Below are 24808 nucleotides of genomic sequence, written 5' to 3' on the forward strand. Positions count from 1 at the left end.
TTTCAAGCATCTACTGATGACATCACAGAGGAATTGCTGACATCAGCAGAAAATTATAGCTGTCATATTTCGTTCCTGTTATGACGTAACGATAAGTGTGCTAAATTTGATTCCTAAAAGTGGGATCAGTCTTTTTTCCCGGTGTCGGTAATATGAAATACCTTATCGGTAAAAAAAAGTCCACAAAAAAATTCGTCCAGCAAAAATTAATAGTCGGCAAAAATATTAGTCACTTGGACAGAATTTTATCCCTCTGCCGACTAATTTTTTTTAAAATTTAGTTAGTAACAAGAATAGTTGCATGAAACTGATAAAAATTTGCAACAAGGAAGAAAAAACGGCATAAAGGTCGTCGTAAAAAAGTCGGAAAAAAAGTTATGTCGGAAATAAAAATATCGGCAAAAAAATTTGGTCGGTAATAAAAAGTCGGCAAAAATTTTAGTCGGCAAAAAAAATTAGTCATATTTCATCGCTGAGGTCTCCTGGGGCGCTATTACGGAGTGGGCAATAAATTTGCGCCGCTATCAAATTAAACAAGAAAATGTCCTGGTAACGAGGTAGGGTTAATAAGTCTGAAGTTTTAATCAAAGCACCAAAGTGAAAGTTTAGTAGTGGGCTAGCGAAAGTTCCAGGTAAGTTACAATACTTCGCTTTAATTTTATTTTCGGATTCTCCTTTTTTAAATGAGTGTAAAATTCTATATAAAGTACACTTCGGAGATATCCGCAATTTATAGGTTCTCTACACAACCAAGCGAAAGTAAAAAAAAATCCTGGGAACGAGATTGGGTTCGCCAAAGGAAAACAATCAGAAAAGGGAAACAAATTTACTGACCGTCTGTTCGGCAAAATAATTAAATTGGACATAAATTATGTTTTCATATTCGCGTTTTAAATTATCATAAATTATTATATATTAAAGTAACCTATTGTTATGCTTCAGGAAGCCCTGCATAATATTTTTAATTATGCGGATATCCTTAAGAAAATGACAGAGTTCGGGGCAAGAAGATATCGAACGCTGGGGGCAGTGTGTGACGATTTTGATACTTCAAATATTTTAGGAGAATAACAAATTAATTGAAGTTGATCGCTCGCTTTTTTGCAAAATACTGGCTACCGTAAGATTTGGGGTTATTTTGGCTAAAAAATTTTTTAAGAAGAAAGCGTATAAAACCGAAAAAAATTGATTATTGTCAAGACTATGTTTACCGCCCTGATGATGGCACTAAAGAATTGTATGATATTGTGGATTTGGATCATTTTTCAGTGAGTTATAGGTATGTACTAGGATGGTATGCATCGAACACGTGCATATGCTTGTTCCATAAACGTTTAACAAACAGATATCCTGGGTTTCTTTTAAATTCTACTGTTTTTGGTTAAGTTGTGCTCCGCTGAATTGTTAATGTTATGATGTCATTAGTTTCCAGTTTCCCTTTGTTTTCTTACGAAATAGCGGACGCTGATTCGTAGATTTCGGCCCACGTGCCAATGTTTTGAAATATCTGGCCTTCGCAAATGGCGGCAACATTTTTAAATGTAAACATGGTTTGTTTCCTAAATTAAAGTAAAGTTTTATGCCTGAGAAATAGCCTTGAGGCACAGATATAACAGATTCACTTTGTTAAGCATTTTTATTTCCATTTTGAAGCCATATTGTAACATTATTGTTTGAGTTGGAGTACTGCCACTAAACTTTCTGTTTAAATTAAAACTATTCCTGTAGCTAGCTAGCTAGGTATAGCTAGCTACAGCTAGATAAAAAAATTGTTGTTTGTCAGAATTGTTGCTTTTTGCATATAAAAAAATTTGAGAAAAATTTTGCAGGATTTGAAATTTTAATCAAATTAACAGCAGCCTTCATTATATTCCCCCTAGTGCTAGTCCAGCACTAGGGGGAATATAATGTGTCCACACCACAAATTCTAAACTTTTTGGGAATAAGGGAATTGTGCAAATTTGACGTCAGTAGGATCAAAGAATGTCATATTTGCACAAAAGTTTCTTATTTTAATGATAAAAATTAAAATACAATATTTCCATAAATATATATATTGATATTCTTGTCATTAATCTTTAGTAACTGCCTACACAAAACATACATACCAAACTTACTTTAAATAAATAGCGTCACCGCAACAAAATAAATTGATTGTCAACCAAAAAAAAGGACCGTCAACTGAATAAATTGACTGACAATGAAATAAATTGATCGTCAACTAAAGAAATTGACTGTTAACTGAATAAATTGACCATATTTAAGTATTACTAACTGTTAATGTTTCTTGTTAACGGTTAATTTATAACTTGCTAATCTTCTTAGTAAATATTAATCGTTATTGACTGTTAAATAAATAAATCTTCTTAACTGCCAATATCAATATTGTATGAACATGTTTGTACGTTATTTTCGTATCATTATATGGATGCTACGAAATACTTTGTTCTGTTAAACCAATATCATACAAAGTGCTTCTTGTTTAAAATAAATTAATCGTGATTGTTTCGATGGATCGGAAATAACAATAAAAATATTAAACAATAGATGTATATATTATTGTGTCCTTGTTGTTGTTTTTTTACGTTTAAAAATGCTTTCGCATCTTGCAATATATTTTTATGGGAAATTGCATTTTAAGTAAGGCAACCTCAACGTGATTATTTGTTCTACGGGCAAAGTCGATAGTAGCTTACGGTCGGTCGGTTGTCGAAATAAAAATAATTTTATCGAGAATGTATGGTCGGAACAACAACAAAAAATAAATAAAAAAAAAAACAACGGATGGGGGAAGCATATTTTTCTATGTGTTTTTATCTTTTCACCTTGAGTGCTAGTTACATATTTTATTTAGACAAATTATTATTATTTTTTCTTTGCAACTAAAAAAATATAAAAAATTTTCTCCCACTTAAAATAATAAAAAAAACAAAAGTTATTTTGATTAAAAAGGTTTCTAAACCTTTTTAATCAAAGCGGAGTCTTATAAGAAATTCTAAATTGAAGTGTTTAAAACCATTTGAGATGATCCCTTATACAAATTTTTACAAACTTTTATAGATAAACAATTTTTTAAAAAACTTGTACAAATTTATGTTAACAATGTTTTTCTACAAATTACTAGACCTCTGGATATGTTGAAATGTTAGGGACTGTCTCCACATTCGTTTTACATTTTATACGAATTGAAATGATTATGATCGTTTCATGAAATGAAGGTGAAACAATTTGAAACGATTGAATTTATTTTAAACTCTAAGCTTAAAAATGATATGAAGTGGAAGCAAATGGGATACGAATGGGAAACGATTCCGAAACTATTGTGAAACAATGCAGAAAAAACTTTTGAAACGATTTCTGAAGCGAATTGTTCTCCTAAACCAATTAAAAAACAATAAAAAACATGATAAATTAATTACTTGAAACTATTTTTAGACATTCTTTTCTCCATTCCATTGAATGGGGTAATAAACTATGTAGTTTCGAAGCCATCTATGGCTATATTTGATCCCGTTTTGATAATTTTCAAGCGATCTACAGCGATGTTTTAGCTTATTATCTTATTTTTTTGGTTTTTAAACAATCTGCAGCAATGTTTTCACTTCATACGATTGTTTTTTGATGGTTTTTAAATGATCTATGGCGGTGTGTTATCTTCCTACGATCGCATTTTTATGGTTTTTTAATTATCAAAACACGATCGTAGGAAGCTAAACCATCGCCCTAGGTGGTTTAAATATTATCAAAACACGATCGTAGGAAGCTAAAACATTGTAGATATTTTAAAAACCATCAAAACACGGTCATATGAAGCGAAACATAGCCGAAGATCGTTTAAAAATTATTAAAACACGTACAAAGATCGTACAAAGCTAAAATATTGCTGTAGATCGTTTACAAAAAAACAGGATCATAGGAAGCTAAAACATTGCCGTAGATCGATGTATATAGATATTTTAAATAATTTGATAATAAAATTTCTTTAGAAATCAGTGCATGTGATGAACACAATAATAAAAATGGTGTTAAAATTAAAGCGATTTTGAAACAATTTGAACTGAAACGAATTTAACAAACTGTTGAAGCGAATTGATGTTGATATTGTGAGACAATTATGAAACGAATGCAAAACGATTTTCGTTTCAACAAAATGATTTTAAACTAATTTGAAACAATGCCTGCTATGGTACCATACTGTTAATATGGCGCAGTAGTTTCCTTGAAAACTGTCAATACCGGACCATAGATAAAAGTGCTGTACGATGTTAAAAAATTATCAAAACGATACTGTAGAAGGAATATGGATTTTATTTTCAATACAATTTTAATAAAAATCGCAGTCTTGAGAAAATAATTACTGTATTGTTTTAGCGTGAAGCTTTTGTTAAGTCACACTCAACATAGCTCTTGCAAAGATCATTAGAGTAATTCAGCTAAACAGAATATAAAATGGCTTATAAATTGCAAAACAAGGTTTTGTGTAGTGCACATTTTAAACTCAGGATTGTACTAGGAAAAAATAACCTTTTAGTCTCAATATTTTTGTCCAAGATTGCATTTCAAAGTGGGAAGTCAGCCTTAAACGGATGATCTGTTTCAATTAGATTTTTACTCCAAGATCTTGAAGATTTTCTTTTGTTTTATTCAGACCAACATTCACCTTTGCTTTATTTTTTTCTTTGCTACAGTTCCGATCGCGAGTATCTATACACGAGTATTAAACTACGGGTACAAGTAATTTCTCCCGTGAGTATTCCACGAGTACGCGACGAGTATACTGCGCGTACGAGTACGTCAAAAATACTCACACATTTTTTTTGCTGTACTCACACAGTACTCGCTAGCGTGCACGAAAGGGAAACGGTAAAATTAAACAATAAACTTTTGTGATATTTTCTGAAAATGTTTTTCGGTGTTTACATTTTTTTTTTTAATTAGGATGATGTTGGTTTTCACACCATATCGTTGTCATATTTTTAAAACAAAGAAAAATGTTTTCATAAGTTTAGGGAAACTCTGTTTTGACAATTTTCAAGTAAAATACATCATGGCAAGGTTTAAACAGTTTTTGAAAAAATCCTGCGATGTTTAAACATTATTATTATTATTATTAACAATTTCTTTTACATTGACGTGTAAAAAAAAATAAAAAAAAATTCTAGCTTCTCGGGAAAAGTTGCTAATTAAAGTCAATAAAGAAGGCAATTAATTTAGTTAATTTGACTTCTTTGCTTTGCATACCATCATCCTGAAATAAAGGATGGTTAGACTATAGCTTTTATTTTTGAGATCCTATATATTGCAAGGAAGTGGTATGCCAGAAAATTCGGGAAAAAAAACAACAAAAACAAACCGCAAAATGCTATAAATACTAAAAAAAGTCTGCCTGTCAAGTAAAACCTAATCCATTAATATACGGTTTGCACAACCTACAAGGGCAACTTTCTGGATTCCATTTCTTAATTTTTGACTTGTAACAATTCAGATGTTTTTATATTTGATGGTATCATCTGCCACAATTTTTGCGCGAAATTTGAGATAGTTTCTGTGCCATAAGTAGACGTTTTTGCTGTGCGATGGCAAAGTTCTCTTTCATTTCTCAAATTATAAGTGCTACTACGGAACAGAAAAATATCACTTATTATATCAGGTGAGAGTTTGTTTTTAGCTTTATATATTTCTATAGCTAGTGTTTCAAGATTTTTTTCGTGTATCGTTTTTGATTTATCTCTATGTAACAGTTCCTTAAATGTTGATGTATGGTCACAATAGATTATTCGAAGTGCTCTTACATGCAGATTATTAATTCTGTTATTCAGTGTTCTATTGTGGAACATCCATATCAAAGGACAGTAACTGAATTGAGAGGTAACAAAAGCCTTCATAATAACTCTTCTTTTTTGAGTATCCATGTAAGGTGCAACACGCGCTAACGCATGTAGTTTTTGGCTGGTTTTTTGACATAAGTCCGTTACATGCAAATCAAATTTTAATTTCCGATCAATTTTTATCCCTAACAGTTTCTGTTGGTCACTGTTTTCAATGTACGTGTCTCCAACGACAGCTTTTGTATCAAGTGGTAAGCTAGAAAGAAGATGGCTCTTTGCTTCATTGGCCTTCATACCATTTTCAGCAAACCATATAAACATTCTTTTTGCTGTTTTTTCAAGGTCTTTTACAACTTGATTTTTATCAGACCCATACGTATATGGGGTGTTGTCATCTGCGTAGCTAGCTATATCAGTTTCAATCGTTATCAGAAATAAATCTATCAGGAAAACGTTGAAGAGTAGTGGGCCTAAAATAGACCCTTGTGGCACACCAAATAAGATGTCCAGTAACGTACTAAACGAGTTGTTTATTTTAACTCTTTGTTTCCGGCCAGTTAAATAGCTATGTATTAATCTCAAAGCATCCTTGTCAAACCCATAAGCGTGCAATTTAGCAATAAGTAAATCTGATTTATACAGTCAAAAGCTTTAGACAAGTCTGTCAAAGACGCTGCGTAAGATCCTTTATTATCTAGGCTTTTTTTACATTTTTCGATCATTGCTATAAGGCATTGCTGCGTACTAAAACCTCTCCGAAAACCACACTGCTGCTTGTTAAAAATAGGTTGAAAAAAAGCTTCAATTTGTTCGTATAAGCATTTTTCGAATATCTTAGAGATATTAGGCAGTATACTGACCAGGCGGTAGTTACACTTGTCCGTACGGTCCTCCTTTTTGAAAATTGGAATGACGTCTGCGTTCTTAAGGCTTTTTGGAAAATTGGATTGGTCGATGTTATAAATTATGCTATTGCACAAAACATTTCCAAAAATGTCAGAATTTTCCTGCATTATTTTCATTGGAATGTCAGACTGCTGTGTAGTTTTATTTTTATCCAAATCTTTAATTTTTTTTGTAACATCAGATAGGCTGACTCGTCTAAAAGAAAGCTTTTTACCAGACTCGCCATAAAACTGTTTGATTTTGACAACACTTGGATGATTAGCAAATTTCGATAACGAGGTCTCAATAGATTTATCCTTAGAAATATTATCATTTTGTGGATTTTCATTTAGCTTAATTCTAAGATTGGGAACAAGGTTGCAAAAATAATCATTAAAAATCGATGCTATTTCAAGGTCATCAGTGATAGTTTTTCCATTTTCAACTAATGTTATCAGCTCTTTGTTTTTGACTTTCTCAGTAAAGCAAGGTTTAACTGTGTTCCAGAATTTTTTATTATCTGTAACACTTTTAATCTCTAAATTGTTATAGTAGGTTTCTTTACTTTTTTGTACTAGTTTGACACATTTATTTCTTTGCTTTTTGAAAGCAGTTTCATTTTCATCGCTTTTGTTTTTTAAGTATTTATTTCTTAGTCTAGATCTAGTCATTATTGCCTTATTTAACTCTTTATTCATAAAAGGTGCTTGGTTGGTACTCAAATATTTCGTTTTCTTTGGAGCATGATTATTAAGAGTGTTCATGACTTTGTTCAAAGATGCTTCAAGATCAATACCTAAAAAATCGGTTTCATTTAACGATTTAAAAAGGTCCCCCCGGAAGGTTTCATGGTCAAATTTTTTGTAGTCCCTATATTGTTGTATGTTCGGTTTACCCTTTTTAAATTTAGTTTTCATAAAAGTCACAGTCATCTTGTGGAAGTCAGATAAGCCTGTTTCCACAACATTAGTGTGTTGAAAGCTTGATGATTTGTTAGTAAAGGATCAAGTCGATGCAAGTTGGGTTGCATTGGCTTTTAAAACAAGTAGGCTCTTTTACAAGGTTATGCAAACCATACATTTTTGCAAAATCAGAAAGTGGAATTTCGCTTGGTTGAGCATTGAAATTACCGATCACAAAAAGATTGTCATAAGTACCAGAATGTTTAGCAAGTTCCTCTTCAATATATTGCAAATGTTTTTTCAAAATTTGTTTATGAGGGTTGTATATGCAACAGAGGAGCCACTTTTGTTTCCGCAGATTTATTTCCACTAATAAGTATTCTGCATGTTTTTGAAATTTACAGGTAATGGGTCAGGATGGAATATCTTGCCGTACATACAGCAGAATACCGCCACCGAAACAGTCTCGGTCTAGCCTGTATGGTTTGGTATAGCCATTGATAAAAAATTGTGCTGTGGGAAAAGAGTTGTCGATTTTAGACTCTGAGACCATTAAAATGTCAAGATTACCATCTACAGTCGCAGAAAGCATCTCAAATTTGTTTCTTATTGAGTTGATATTTATATGCCCAATAGCTACTCTATGAAGGTTTTTAATGCGCAAGTTATTTAATCTCGTATGAGCGTTTAACTCGCAGGGAATAGAATTGGAACTTGCAAAACACTGTGCTGGCTCAGAGTTGTTATGACTTTGTTCGCAAATTTCAGAACACCATGAGGATACATAACTATCGTTAGTGTGATCATTGTGTAAAAAATTTGTAATTTGATTTTCATCCCCGTTTTCAAACACTTCTTTTTCAATTTCATTTGAAGTGCTTAACGAGGGTAAAAATCAGATTCTGTTTAGACCATCAACAAAATTTAAAGCCAAACGAGCCAAACCCCTACTATTCAAGTGAAGTTTACCTTGGTTGAGACAGTCTTGTTTCATATTGCTGTTATCAATAAATATTAAGTTTTTCGATTGACATAGACTTTCAATTCTTTGATTTGTGTCACTAATTTGTTTATTATAGTTGCCATCGTATCTATTTACGATTCCAGAAATAAGGATTTCTATTTTCTTATCTTTATCAATTTCGCGAATTGTGTGGATAACATTCTTCAGCTTTTTTACTGTGCCAATCCCGTTCGTAATATCATTGGTTCCAGAGTGGATAATAATTGCATCCGGAAGTTTTCGTGAGTATGGCTTAACATGATCGACAATATCTTCAGTTGTAGCACCAGGCTGACAACGAATTCTAACAGAGTCTGTCTTTGATATTCCGTATGGTCGAATATGTTTTACGATTGAATCACCTACCACAATAATCTGTTTCCTTTCGTTTGATGTTATATTCAAATCAAGGTTTCTGTGTTCGTCGTGTGTACTTTTTTTGACGTCGTTAACATTTTTTTGATTTTTCTTTCGAGTTGTGATGTTAGCATCACCTAATTGATCATTTGAATTCACGAGAGTTGGCCGGTCATTATCTTTCTTTTGTGTTGAGATATCGACACTTAAAGGTTGGTTAATCGTTTCTTTTGTATTATCATAAGTTGTGAGTTTAACATTTTTAAAAGTTTTCGACTCCGTTGCCATAGTAATATTATTCTGTGAAGGCGTCTGTGCATTTTTTGTGATATAATTTTCATCAGTATTTTTTAAGAACAATCGCAGGATTTCGTCCTTAGAACTCAACTGCTCCCTCAGAAATTGAATTTCCTTCAATAGGTGATCAATAAGAACTTCATTCTTACCGTTAATGATTTTACTCACGTCTTTTAAAATTTCAAGCTTCAGTTCTCGTTTTTCTGATTCCAACAACTTTTTGTTAATTATTTTGTCAGTCGAGCTGATGAAATTTGCTGTATTAACTAAAGTGGGTGACATACTTTGTTCAGTGAAGTCCATTGGATTCTTTTCAAAATTGTCTATAAGTTTTTCGATGTTAATACTGTCTGTGGATTCGTTCGATTTACTTCTGGTAATAGAGCAGTATGGCAGGTATCATTTTTAGGTGTTATTGACAGGTATTTTTAACAAGCTAGTGCCCAGGACTAAATGGATAAATGCTGTAAACAAACAGTAAAATGTAACAATTTAGTTTAATGATATTCATTCTTTTTTTCTTTTTCATATTTGCAACTTCCAAACACCAGGTGGCCTCAAAAAATGTAAAAAAAAAATTTTAAAATACAATTAATAAGACACACAGGCACATGTTTTCTTTTGGTTTCTTACAAAACAATAAAATTAAATGCGATTGGCTTAATTTATTCTCCAGAGTCTATTGTTTAATACGTGCATGCGAAGAGAAGGGAATAATGTTAAATGTAGGTTTGAAGTTGGTTGATCAAGTAATGGAAGTTATTGAAAGAGTGATTGATAAGTTACTTAGAGAAAGAATTGATATAGATAAGATGCAATTTGGTTTTGTTCCAGGGCGTGGCACTACAGATGCAATATTTTTACTCAGACAGCTTCAGGAAAAGTATTTAGGAAAGAGAAAAAATCTCTATTTTGCCTTTGTAGATTTAGAGAAAGCTTTTGATAGAGTGCCACGTAAAGTTATTTGGTGGGCTATGAGAAAATTAGGTGTGGATGAGTGGCTAGTTACGATGGTACAGTCTATGTACAGCAATGCTAGAAGTCGTGTCAGGATTAACGATTCACTTAGTGATGAATTTAGTGTAAATGTTGGTGTACATCAGGGTTCTGTACTTAGTCCTTTGTTGTTTATTCTAGTCTTAGAAGCGCTGTCGATGGTGTTCAGAACAGGTTGTCCATGGGAGTATGCAGATGATTTGGTACTCATAGCAGAGTCGATGAAAAGTTTGAGAAGTGGAAGAAAGGACTAGAGGAGAAAGGGCTGAAGGTAAACACAGCAAAGTCTAAAGTCATGATTAGTAGCATTGCAGCCAAGTGTGACCTTGTAGTTGGAAAGTGGCCTTGTGGAGTTTGCAGGAAAGGGGTTGGTAGTAACTCAATTTTTTGTCAGACTTGCAAGCATTGGGTACATAAGAAGTGCAGTAGTATTAGTGGAAGGTTAAGAGCTGACATACAGTTTGTATGCAAGCGTTGCAAAGGTGAGATTATAGAGAATGAAGTATTTCCAGCTTTAATGATGTACAACAGTGGCTCGTTAGAGATAGTTAAGAACTTCTGTTACTTTAAGTAACAGAAGTCCTAATAGGTGTTATGTTGGGCAGTGAAGGGGGTGTTGGAAGAAGTGTTACTTGCAGGATAGGTTCTGCTTGGAAAAAGTTCAGAGAGTTACTTCCTTTGTTGACTAGCAGAGTCCTGTCAATTGAGGTAAAAGGTAGGTTGTATGAGGCCTGTGTAAGAAGTGTTATGTTGTACGGTAGTGAGACATGGGCAGTGAAGCAGGAAGATCTTGACCGTTTAGAAAGGAATGATATGAGAATTGTTAGGTGGATGTGTAATGCCAGTCTGAGAGACAGAAAGAGTTCAGATGAGCTAAGAAGCAGGCTAAGTCTCTGTAGAATTAAAGATGTTATCCAGATAAGAAGATTGAATTGGCTGGGGCACTTGGAAAGAATGGAGAAGGATAATTGGGTAAGAAAGTGTAGAGACTTGATAGTTCCTGGGGCAAAGCCCAGAGGCAGACCGAGAAAGACTTGGCAGGAGGTTATAAGGACAGACTTGATAGAGAGGAAGTTGAGTTTACATCTAACACAGTCTAGATCAGATTGGAAGAGGGTCATTAATATACCCCGTCCAACCCATGCTAGCATGGAAAACGGACGTTAAGCCGAGAATGATAAATGATGATGATGATGTAGCAAGAACAGATTTAGCTAGGAGAAAAAGGCATTTAGATAGCAGATGTAGATAGCAAAGGGTTTCCTCGTTAATGAGAAATAAAGCATTTAAATGAAAAGTTATAAAAAGCCATTACAGAAAAGTAGACATTTTTATGTAAACCAAAGAGAACTTGCTGCAAAATAAAAAAAATTAATGTAAAATAAAATGTTATTTCTATTGACGCGAAAAAACGAAGTAAAAGTTTTTACAATGTCTCAGGTAGCAGAGAAATGTGAGCTATCGATAAAAATTATGCTACAACGAATTCTCGTTTTTTATCTTATATTTGAACACGTACTCACAAATCATTCACTTATTGTACTTGCATGCACAAGCGGCTGTACTCGAGGGTACAGAGTAGTATATTCACTGATTACTCATACTCGTCTTGCAACTCGTCATTTAATATACCCGTACTCGTATACTCATGAATAGTTACTCACGATCGGCACTGTATGGTAAATCTTTTCCTCAGAAATAAAAACACACATCCAGGACATTCCCTTTTTTGAACATATGGACGTGTAACATGGGTAGAGAAGAAAAAATTCAGCAAGTTTTTCCTGCATGAAAATCCGCCAAATTTTGACACCATGTTTATGGTTTTAACCGGATCGTGTATTTCACATTTTAGGTATACTTAAAGGGCCACGAAACAATCAATGAGCTCTATCCTCACAATTTACAATAAATGGTGTGTAATAAACCGACTACCCAAAAGGTTATGGTGCAAGAAATTATACACACTTCACAACCATATAGGCATGTAGACAACAATTTTTGAATAATTAATTTAATGTAAATTAAATACAGAAAGTTGAACACTGGCTAATGATATTTTCCAAAATGTCAAAATAAAAAGGACGTAACTCCAATTTTTCAAAAAATTCAGATTTTTCTATTTTTAAAAGGTACGAACTTATCTTCATTTTTTAGGAAAATTTTGTGAAAAAGGGGACCCCAATTTCATCTTAAAATTAAAAAAAACACTTTTTTTTGTTTAGAAAAGCTCTATCTCTAAAAACCTTTTTTAATTCATAAAAATGCAGACATACTAAATAGCACTTTTTATCTCCAAAGTGCATTTATTTCCACATAAAAAGGTTATTTTGAATGCAACAGAGATTTAAAAGGTATGCAAAAATTATAATAAACACAATATATACAAGAGTTGCAATTCGTTAATTTCAATTTAAGCACTATAATTAAATTTTACTAGTTAGATAATATTATCGTGCAGTGTTTTACATTAGTTCGACAGAAAATTTTAACTACTTTGACATATCTAAACATTATTTATGTCAAATCTTCTTATGCTGGTCAAAATGGGAAGACAATTTCAATAACATGTCTGCTGAGCAGGAATAATAATCCTCAACCAACCAGAATACAGTTGACGCTTGATAACTAAAATGCTTTGAAAAGCAAGTCTTTTTAATTTTTTTAAGAAGCTCTTTTCGTTCTCAAGATATTCAAATGTAAAGAATTTCAAATTAAATTATGATGCATAAATTATGATATATTTAATTAAGGGCAATTTTACACATGTTTTTTTTGTAATAAAAACATTTTACATATCAGGACAACACAATTATAGAAATTTTTCATTTTTGTCTAGATTTTGTCCCCCAAAAACGATAATTACATTATAGAACAAAATCCACGTTAATTAAGAATGCGTTCGTTTACATTCTGCTGACTTATGTGACACAAGTTAGTTACCGAACAGAATGTACTAATCGATACTGTCATGGCAACCGTTTGGCTACTTTGACCTTAAATGTCTCAGGAACCAAAGCTTACAAATGTAAAAAATTTAACACACTTAAAATTCACACTATAGTGAACATTTTAAGCACAACTTGTTATCAATCATTAGTTCTCATTTAAAAACAAAGTAGTCTATTGAAAAAAGTAATTATTCAAGTTTTACATATAAAACCTTTACTGTAACAAGAATACCTTCTATATATTTATTTCTTTAATGTGTCAGCCCTTTTAATTTAAAAGTGCATTAAACATCAGCAAACACTGGTAGCAATTTTATAACTCACATGAACAAAAAATTGCCCACAGGTTTTGAAGTTAACAAATCACTCAGCAAACTTGCCACTTTCGTCAGCAATTATACTCTTTCACATATTTAGTAGCAATATATAGCATTCTTTTTTTACATAACACATTGCTCTCAATATTTTAGGGTAGCGTTTACTTTTGTTCGGGAAATGCAAGATTTAGCTATGCCCTAATGTTTGGTGCAGAAAAAACAACATTTATTAATTTTCACATTTCCACAATAATTGAACTTACCACAAGTAGTTATTAACTGTTTTTAATGTTGTATATAGTTTAAGCGCAAATTAATTATATCAGTTGATTTTGACATTGTCGTGGAAGGGAACTTGACTGACAGAAATAATTTTTTTCATTGTTAAATTTTTGGGGTTTTTTTTTTGCCCTTGCGATTGCACAAGTTCTAAGGATAATTTTACTGCAAGAAATAATTTCTGATGCCAGTTTACAACACGCCTTTTTTATTTAAGATTCAGAAACAAAAAAAGCTAAGAACATGCACTATAAAAAACATAATTTTAGGAACAGAAAGCAATACATATATATTTTGCTGTGTGCTCTTGCAATTTCGTGTTTGCACTAACTAACAACACAACACGTTTTTTATCGCAATGTTTTGGAGTGATTGTGTGTGTTAAACTTTTTAAACAAGAACCATTTGTACCTGAAATAGGACAAAACTTAAGAAACATTAAGCCTGCTCACTTTCACAAGTTTCTTATTTAAAAAAAAATATGTATTTTAAAAATACATCAACAATTATGTTTGGCAAATACCGAGTGGCGATGTTTATTACAAAGGTAGATGTGTTTTGCAAACCCTAGGAAAAACCTTGTTTAAAAAGTAAAATTTGGGATTTTATAACCTTTATTTTGTTGTATGCAATTTAGGTTGTGATGGCTAATCCCAACAACTCCCAAACATCCTTTCAAGAAGAATTTAATCGACTCACATTTTTGGCATCAATAGCGACTGGTTCATCTGCAACAACACGACCAATTGGCTCCACTTCTCAAGCAAAAAATTCTCTCAATACGTCATTTGTCCCAAATACCTCAACAGCCAACAGTTTTTCTGTATTGAGGGGAAGTACTTCAAAGCCAACAACAGATCAACCTTTAGTAAATGGTTCAAACAGAACTATTACCACTGTGGCTTCCAGTACAACGAATGTGGGGAAAATTAATAGTTTACTAATTAACTCAGGTTTACGAAATATCAATTCAGCTGCAGGTGCTTTTCGAAATCAAAACATTGTAAGTGCTTCCACACAAAGGCAACCCATAAGTCATTCTCAGTTTCACACCACAGGAGGTCCTCGGGCAGTTTCGCAGATGCGTCCACAACTTCAAAATCCCCGAATGCCAACACCTAGGCTACAAGCACAAAATCAGCAATTAAATTCAACTCCTCCAAAAACTATTTTATTTTCACCATATTCACCAAACAAGACTTCTTCTGCACAGCAGTTAACACGGCCTAGTGCCCTTCAACAAAATATGACAACAAATGGCCTGAATATGACCCCAACGACAAACACAACCACTAAAGTTACAATTAGTTCAAATAGCCAATCCATGAATCCAACATTGATTATATCACAAAATTCGAGCCCTTCTAAAATGGCAACACAGAGTATAGCAACATCATCTGGTCAAACAATTCTGTTACCAGCCAATTTTGCAGGTGTGCATAACTATTTATTTTTAAATTGAAATGCCTTTGACTATGATTAGTTTTCTCCGACTCTAGGGAGGGTTTGGGATAAAAATTCCCTTGCCAGTTTACCATTTTGTGTAGGCCTGTTTATTGAAATGTATGAAGTATTGTTTTTGTTATTCATAGGTATGTCTGGAAAGGTATTTATAGTAAATAATGCAGGAAAAGCTCCTCAGACAATAGCAATAGCACCCACGTCAAAATCTTTGCAACAACTTCAGCAACAAACACAAGTCCTTCCGTCACAGCAATCCAATATTCAGACTTCACAACAAGTGTTACTCCTTCCAAATCCTGTGCCACAAAATGCATCAGACAAACCGAATATGCCAATGACTTCATTGCAACAACATCAACAGCAAGTTGTCAACAATGCCTTACAAATGATTGCTGCACAGCACAATAGTCCTCAACAACTCAAAATTCAGCCATCCTCTGTTACCAATCAACTTGCTCCAAAGCAAATGCAGTCTGTTTCTCTTAGTTCATTTCAAAACATCCGACCTAAATCTTTTTTGCCACAAACAAAAACCATACAGCCAAAAAGTAGTAATTCTGTGAATTCTTTTTCACAGGGAAAAACAAGCGTAAATCCTGCATCAACACAAGCGATTCGACTCTCCCATTTTCCCACGCAAGGTAAGAAATCGATATCAATGACGCAAAACAATCAAGCAAACGTTTTGTTGCCAAGTACAGCATCCAGGGATAGGGTTGTTTCAACTGCACAAGCATCACCCTTGATGTCACAATTTGATAAAACAATGTCACACCATTTGCAAACTCTTGAAAAAACTGACCCGCATTTGTTTTTGCACAAAGGCAATAAGTTGGTAATTAACCAATTTCAAAAATCATCTTTTGATAAAACTTTTAAAACAATGCAACCATCAGCTAATGGACAGCAGCAACAAGTGGGTAGCATACTGCAACAACAAACATTAAATAGAAGTAATATCCAAACCAGTGTTTCGGGTTTAACCTCACAACTGAAGCTACAGTCAAACTTACAATCTCAATTTAATACCTCACAACAACATTCTATGGCATCGCAGCATATAGTCTCCACTAGTCCTCCTGTCAGTATTGCGACACAAGTTTTAACAATGCCCCAAAAGCAACAAGCAGCATTGCAAAGCATTTTAAAACAGCAATTACAGCAACAGCAATTGCAGAACAAGGTCATTGTTGGAAAACCTCAGCAAAATATTCTAAAGCAACAAACTCAAGTCACAACGCAACAAATTCTTGCTCGGCAACAACAATTGCAGTTACAGCAACAGCAGCAACTTCTTCAACAAAAGCTTGATCAAAAAAATGCTGTTAGTCAACCACAGTTATTCATGATGCAACAAAAAATTCTGCAGCAGGTATGTACCTCGATGTGACAATCTCATTTAAATATGGTAAGGAAATTTAAACCATGCATTAGGTGTGTGTGTGCGTAAAAACCTCAGATTCTATTGAAGTATTTATGAGAAATTTCTCATTTTAGGTGCAGAACCAGCAAAAAATCTCTCCACAATTAATTAATGTTTCGCCGAAAATCGACGTTGTGCAGCAGTCAACAGTTCAACCAAATGCTCCTTTGAAACTACTATCCAGTTTGACAAATATGGTAAATTCTTCGCTTAATTCGAAAACGATTAATACATCATCAGTCAATGTAAATGCTATGAACAAAACTACGTTATTGCCAGGGCTTGCTTCTGGCGGACAAGTTGGAATGAGTCCTGTGTTGGTGCAACTACCAAATGGTGCACATGTTTTAAACACTACTCAGCTGACACCAGCCCAAATTATTGAACTTCAAAAATCACTTCAAGCAAACATGAACAAACAGTCAATTGCCTCCACTACCCCTCTGCCTGGTCAATCCATTGTCTCAACAGTCACAAATAATATTCAAAATCATATAACAGGGCCCGCATTATCAGCAGCTGCAAAAGCTGCTTTGCAAAATGCATCTATTCGTCCTGCTTTAGGGCGATCAGCGTTCTCTTTACAACAAGGAAAAAACATCAAGGTTACTGGTCAACAACAACAACAGCAACAGAGTTTACAAAAGCAACAGTTAGCTTCATCTATAAAAGAACAACTGGCTTTTAATAAAAATCTTCAGGAGCAACTAAAACATTTGACACCCACACAACGAGATTTAATTATAAAACAGTACGCTGCAGGGAAAATTAATATCAACTCATCTACATTGTCTGGTCCTGTACTGTTAGCTTCTATATTAAAAAGAGACATCGAATCATCGGCGAATTCCTCATTGCCAAAACCGAATATTCTTCAAAGGAAAAGTGAATCCTCCAAGGTAATTTTTATTTATACTTGGCTTAATTTTGAATCATTTTGTCATTCACAGTATCACAGCCAATGCGCATTAGTCAACGGTAAGGCATCTTGACTGTTATTTGACTTACTTTGTGCAAACCATCTAAACCTATCCATGTATTTTTTGACTTCGCTAACTTAAAGGAAATTTTTTTGCTACTTGACTACTTAAGAGTATCTAGATGCCAGGGTTACCTACAATACGTTTTAAAGAGAAAAAAAGAAAAGGTGCTTCAGGATTTTTATTGTTTAAAGAACAGGCAGGTTTTTGTAACAAACATTTTGCTAGTGTTCGGTTAATAATCCTGCATATTTAATTTTTTTTTACGTAAGAAGGCTCTTCAGGAGCATATAATGAAGCAAAAAGCACATGTCAAGTGATTTGGGCATGCAGTTTGGGTGGACCGTATTGGTCAATTGTTCATAAATTTAGTGTTTTTTCTGTGTAACTGTTAGCATACCTAAGTTTTGCATCTTTTCAGCATGTGTGCCTGCTATCAGACGCTCTCCTGTAGAAGCCTTCCCTAAAAAGCCAAAGTTGCATATTTTCGAAATTAGTTTTGATATTCTAGAACAAACAACTTCGAATATAATCATAAATTATGGTTTAACTTTCAGTCACAACACAACCTGTTAGGTTTAGATGTTCATTTAAATGTTAACCGAAGTTTCCTGGCGCCGAAATTGATACAAAAAAAGCCATCAAATGTTTTCCCACCTTCAACTTACAGCCTATGCATAGAAAAATATTTTTATTTTCGCATTTTAGATTGCCAATCAAGCTATTAAAAGGTCTTTGGATGCTGTGAAAACGGAAGCAGAAGAACATCCCCTCGCAAAAAAGTGAGAAATCTTTCATTCCTCTCTTTTTTCTCTTTATAGTTTTATAAAAAGTTATATAAGTGATTATTATCTGTGTCCTATTTAAAGCAAAAAAAGTAAAAAAAGTGAGAATTTTTTCGCCATCTTTGTATGCGCACCTGCCCTCATTTTTCCTTATTCATGGCAAAAGCGTTTAATTTCAGAATGAAAATATTTTACTAAAACCCAACTCTTCTTAATTCTCCTGAAATTTTAATTGGAAACAAAAATAGTCGTTCACAAGTGCAACAACTGGAACTCCAGAAAAAACAAACAAAGTGACATTTCATGAACAAAAATTAGGAATCCCTTAAACTTTTTTCACAGATGGAAGAGTGCACTACAAACTGACCAACTACGATATGTGTCACCACAGTACAGAACTCCGTTCAAAAACGTTAAAGATGCTATAACTAGACTTTTACCGTATCATATCTGTCAGGACGATGACGATAATGATGATGATGAAACAAAAGAAAATCGTAAACGTAAGTATTACTATTTTATAAGTACATCATGTACTATTAATTTATTTATTTACTTATTTATTCTTTCTTCAAAGTCGATATACACTGAAATGACCTTGAAACTTTATAAAATATGACTTAAAATAGGTTAGCCTTAGGCTCAAACAGCATACGCTGTTAGATTTGAATTTGTTGTATGGGATAAAGTTGGGACGTACGTGCCGAAAACAAGACAAGATGAAGAGTAATTTTGCATGTCGAGTACAAGTGCCCAATAATGTAATGTTTTCCAATAATGTAATGTTTTCACGGTTATAAAAAAACAGGATGAAGGTCTATTGGAGAGATGGAGGAATATTGTATTTTTGGTCGTAAATAACACGTAGAGAAACAACAGAGATACTTATGTTGTAAGAGGCTTCCATATAAGAATCATCTGCTCTTTAATCTTACGTAGAATCAAGGATGTGCGACTTGAATTTGCAATCCCCCTTTTTTGTATCCTGTGTAGTAGAAGCAGTATATGCAACACAAGGCGTAATCCTTTAGAACAGAAAGCAAAATTTAAGCAATAAATAGCTTGAAGCAAGCAAATAAGAAAAAGGGAAACAACAAAAACAAACAAACAGCAAACAACAAAGAAACAACAAAAAAGCAATACTTTTCTTGACTGAAAGACTTGGTTTTAAAAGCATGTCCAGTTTCATACACCGACAAAGTGCTTAAAACAAAAGTTTGATTTCAATTGGGATACCATCAAAACTGAGCAAACAAATGTAAATTCCATCATCCAATATGGATAGTCTCTTACCCAATTAAAAAACATTAAACTTCGGTAAAATTTTGTGTTGCTTGCAAATAAATCGTGTATGAAAACTGCTAATTTCAATGGCTTATTTCAATTCCAATCTTTTTTCTTTTTTTTTTCTTTTACGGAATTTAATTTTTGACAATTTCAAAAAATAACTTCCCGCGAAAATAATTTGTAAAGTCGCTATTCCCGAAATTCGCGAAAATTAATTCTTCTGAAGTTTTTTTCATTTTTTTTACTCGATTAGCCCTATATATAACAGATATGTGAATTTTATTTTAAGCTGTCCTTACTTTATGTCTAGAGAGTCTATTTAAATGGAGATTAACATTCACTCTCGTAATGTACATTTCTGAAGAAATTTTTGAATTTTTTTGTGGCAACCAAATCATGTAGCTTTGCATTTTCATTGGCGGAGAATTTTATACCTTAATTGATTGTAATTGGTTATACCATTAGAATTACAGCTTTTCTCTGTTTTATATTTTTAGATGATTTTTTGCTCCAGACGTATGCTAAAAATGTACAGGATCGCAAAAACTGGATGCTCGCTAAATTTAATCATCTCCTGCTGGAAGAAGACCAGGTTAGTTTATGTTTGAACTATTTGTCGTCGTCATAAAGCTACTCTGTTGTACCTTTTTTTAAGTATCAATTATTTTTGCAGTGGTTGGTAAATTTTTGGACGTCAATTAAATAGACGTGGACACGTGTGTGATTCTTTCCTAACGTTTTACGTTCTGTATAAAAAACTTGATTTTAACTGGCAAATGAATTGACTTGGTTTTCATTTGAATTTCTGTACAAGTTCATAGGAAAAGACAAAAGATTCTCCTGCCATGTGTTTTGAACAGAATTTTGTTGACATGACGGCTGTGTTCAAAGATTTTACCAATGGAAATTTTAAACAAAAATCCTAAGTGGCAATTCAGTGAAAAGGCACCCCCTCCCAAATGTTTTCAAGGAATTCTGTTATCAAAATAGGAATCACAGTTCTATTCTGATCACGCGCAATAGATACAATAGATACGAATGGTCAAAACACGCTTGTGTAGGTAAAACATTACAATGAAGTGTTTATTTTAACCCCTACGTTTTAGATAACTTCGCCAACGGCTGATGAGATTTTAATAAGGCGATTATATGCATCTTCAGAGCAAGAACGATTTGAACTTCAAAAGTCATCCATATCGGAAGGTGAGTTCGGAGATTATTCTCACTTGTGGTTACGCTAGCTTGCGTGTATCAGTAGTTAACATATTATATAATAAATCTTATATAAATGTTAAATTTTAAAGGGAATACAGCCTCCCTGCTTAAGGTAGTTTTCACAAAACATTTTCCTTGTATACCTACATGGATCTTTGAAAATTTACAAATCGGGAAAAATTTCAAACAATTCCATAACGCCGACAAAAATGTGTTTTACAAACTTAGAAAATCTGGTAAAGTCTGTAAAAATCCGGGTGCAACATTAATGAGAATTTTTAGGCTTGAGCATTGACCAAATTGTGAGCGTTCTTTTTGTTTTTGTTTTATTTAGGTAGGGCGTTTGTTGTGAAAAACGAAGCTAGAAACGAGCTGGAGTGCGTCGAGGTTGGGTTGAAAGAAGAAGAGGAAATCTCCATCAACATATCCGAAAAGCAACGACTGGATAACCGGTTACTCATAGCTCATAAAGACATGGCCAACATGCAAGAAGACAGCGATAATGAACTCGGAGACGACGATGACGGGTTAAATGAGGATGACGCCGTCGTTGACGAAGATGACTACGACATGAATGAACATGACGGAGTTACAGCGGAAGAAGAAATCGAAGTCGAGGAAATTGCAGAAACTTTTGAATGTAAAGAAGACATAGAACTTGCCGCAGCTACTACGAATTTACTCGCCGATCTGCAACAAGACGACGATTATCAGTTTGATTTTATGTTATGATAACTGTTTAAGGTCGGTTCACACTACGCGTCTAACTGGCGTCAATCACCGTCAAATGCGTCGTTAACAGTTTTTCCAAAAGATAACTGCGACTTTCGCGCTAACAGCATTTTAGATGTAAAAGCTTTTTTCCCTTTTTGTTCTCACCATAAACGCCGATTGGCCGCCTAAATAATATATATAGAAAAGGAATTTCAATTTGGCGTCAAACTCTCGCAACAGGCACTTTCACGTTCACACTAAGGCGCTTAAAAATCATACTCAGCAAAATCAACGGCAGTCAGACGCATAGTGGAAACCGAGCTTTAAAAAATGAATTTATTTATGTGTTGTTGTTGATGTTGAATCGTATTTTGCTGGTCTAATTTTTATATATCGTATTTTTTGCGATATTTTCACAAGCATTTGAGATTTTGTAGCGTTGCATTGTTGATATGATGCCAGCTGAGACAGCCTCTTGTTTCATGTTACTTTGTAAGACTATTTTTTACGAGAAAATAAAAAAACGAGAATCTTATTAAATTAAAAAGCAAATATTACTAATTCTCTTTTATTATTGACAGTCAATCATGATTTGGTTGAAGCGCGTGATTCTTCAGGTGAAAATCAACCTTGATCCGTGATCCTACAGCACTTTGCTTTTGTTACTCATTTCTACCAAGCTAATAAATTTTTGAGTTCGTTAGAATAGGGTGACCACACCTAAAATCTTCTAAATAACCTAAAAAAATAAAAACCCTTTTATAATCTCGTAAATAACCCAAAAAACATAAAAAAATAAAGACGCCACTAAAAAACAAAGTTTTTTTTCAAATACGAGTTTTTGTCATTGAGTTTGATGTGATAAAAAATGGAGTATATGTTTATTCGAAATGGAAAAAACTTCTCTCTGAAATTGAAACAAGGAAAGGCTTCATTAGGAGAACCAACCTCGTCCCAAGAGTCTTGTGGCCCCTGAGACATTATTACAAAATGGCCAACAATGGTGCTGCTATCAACTTCATCAACAAGGCAAAACGCACTGTGAACGAGGTTGTAGTAGTACCTTTGTTTCCTCCTAAAATCTTTACAAAATTTCCTAAAATACAGAATGGTTTTTACACGTTTTTTAGTGTTTTCTCTTAAAATTTGACTGGAAACCCTAAATTTTTGCTAAAATCTCCCAAAATTGCAAAGTTTAAATCTATGATATTAACGTTTTGTTGATGTTTCATAGATTCAAACACATTGGATTCCAAAAAGAAGTAAAAGTGAAAGAGTATTAGTTTTTTAAATTTTAACAAAAAACAAAACATAACAAAAAGTGGACGTAGATTTCCAGGCATAAATAACTGCACCCTCGTGTCCCCAGGGTTTTTTGCCTTCTACAAAGACATGTGTCTGTCTTTGTGTCCGCGAAAGCCGTGTCCCGTGGCGAATCACGAAATGCGATATATAAAGGACGGGCGACCCCGTGGATTTTTCCACGGGCTAACGACTTCTTTAATAATAACCGTATTTTCTCTGTGTGTCCGCGAGAGCCGCGTCCCGTAACGGAAACACGAAATTTTTAAAATGCGCGCCAATACCAAATGCGGTATATTTTTGTCCACTCTGTTGCGACAGGTAAACTGACGGGCGACCCCGTGGATTTTTCCACGGAATAACGACTAGTCTCTATAATAATAGCCGTCGTCTGTCTGTCTCTGCGCGGACCTCCCGCTGAGTTAGAAAATGATGTTACGGAAACACGAATATCAAATGCGATACATTTTTTCCACGGGCAACGACTAGTCTATATCATAATACCCGTATACTCCATCACGCATAATAGTACCGCAAGTAGCGAGACGCACCCGATGCGGTATAAAAAGGACGGGTGAACCCGTGGATTTTCCACGGACAACCGACTAGTCTATATTATAATACTCGTATACGTCTGTCCGTCACGCAAGTAGCGAGGGGCACGCAATGTGTGAAAAAAGCGAGTGAACCCGTGGATTTTTCCACGGGCAAACCGACTAGTATTAAGAAGTTTTGATATGTTTCTCATATAAAAAAGGCAAAAAAAGCTTGAGCACGAGAGGGTGAAATTACTGTAGTTTGTTAAAATTTGTTTCCGGATAGCATACAAATTGATCTACGTGCACAAAGCGCGTGGGAATTTGACCGAAAATCTTTCGTCGAAAGCTAGGAGAAAGCGGAATAAAGACTTTTAAATGTCAGTTACTATATATCACAAAATCGTCTCCAGGGCCTGTTAGGTTTTTTATATTTGGAAGTCCTGCGGGACGAGGTTGAGTATATAGTTCATTTTATTCATGAAAACGTATGTTCTGTTTTAAAATGATGCTTAGGGTAATTTTCATCTGAATTTGGCTGCAATCCTTGATTTTGCCAAGCGTACGTGTTTAAGGATTAACTCCCATATAAAAACAAGTTGGTTTCATACGAAAGAGTCAAGCCCTTGCTGATTTGATTATGCGGAATAAGTTAGATGCTGAGAAACAATTGCTGATATGAATGATACTAAGGATAAATAAATATTTATATTGATATCAACATATTCAAAATTTCAAACTGGAGAGGTAAGAACGTATTTACAGCACCACATACCTTGATAGCCATAAAACAACACCTTATTTTTATCGAATACATCTTATGCATTAATTAGCATAATTAATAAAACTAATAAGTGAAAAGACTTGAGGAGCAATCTAGATATTTTAAAAAACAATACTTCATAGGAATTCAACTTGTTTTTCCACGGTAGGTTAGCTTTATCAGAAATGACTGAAAGCAATATAGATATTGTCACAGTTACCTTAGAAATATAAGATTTATTTTTTAACTGATTTTCTTCAAATTCTTTCTTGAAGGAGTAGCTGACTATAGATATGTTGAATAGGTTAGATTCTTTGTTAGGTTATAAAATATATACGCAACTTTTATTTGATGTTCTTATAAATAATACACTCAAATTTTTAAAAAAAGATTCTTCCTTCGCGAATTTGGACTTATCTTGGACTTTTAGGGGTGAGCAACCGCAATTTCCGGTCCTATAGTGTTTTTTTTATATGAAACGCTACAGGCCGTGGGATCGAGGTTGAGAGGTGAGTTATTTCTTT

General features: G+C 33.8%; 1 protein-coding gene across 2 annotated transcripts; it reads left to right on the forward strand.

Annotated features, from left to right (window-relative positions):
- The first annotated feature begins 979 nt into the window (after positions 1-979).
- LOC130628562 (BRD4-interacting chromatin-remodeling complex-associated protein-like) lies at positions 980-22244 on the forward strand. Of its 2 annotated transcripts, none has more exons than XM_057441508.1 (9): positions 980-1279; positions 14453-15248; positions 15408-16651; positions 16777-17601; positions 18391-18464; positions 18810-18970; positions 20252-20346; positions 20861-20957; positions 21304-22244. In XM_057441508.1, exons 2-9 carry the CDS (start codon positions 14459-14461, stop codon positions 21699-21701), a joined length of 3684 nt encoding a protein of 1227 aa, XP_057297491.1. In that variant the 5' UTR covers positions 980-1279; positions 14453-14458; the 3' UTR covers positions 21702-22244. The 2 variants fall into 2 exon arrangements, with proteins under 2 accessions (XP_057297491.1, XP_057297490.1); XM_057441507.1 differs by lacking the exon at positions 980-1279 and adding an exon at positions 1448-1541.
- Positions 22245-24808: the final 2564 nt, after the last annotated feature.

This window comes from Hydractinia symbiolongicarpus, chromosome 15 (assembly GCF_029227915.1).
Source record: "Hydractinia symbiolongicarpus strain clone_291-10 chromosome 15, HSymV2.1, whole genome shotgun sequence".
Classification (NCBI taxonomy): Eukaryota; Metazoa; Cnidaria; class Hydrozoa; order Anthoathecata; family Hydractiniidae; genus Hydractinia; species Hydractinia symbiolongicarpus.

Excerpts from the sequence above, each read along its gene's own strand:
- LOC130628562 (XM_057441507.1), top strand. The coding sequence starts at position 1,521 with ATGGCGGCAACATTTTTAAAT. Across the intron at positions 18,465-18,809 it reads GAACATCCCCTCGCAAAAAA|ATGGAAGAGTGCACTACAAA; the intron begins GTGAGAAATCTT and ends CTTTTTTCACAG. Across the intron at positions 20,958-21,303 it reads AAAGTCATCCATATCGGAAG|GTAGGGCGTTTGTTGTGAAA; the intron begins GTGAGTTCGGAG and ends TGTTTTATTTAG.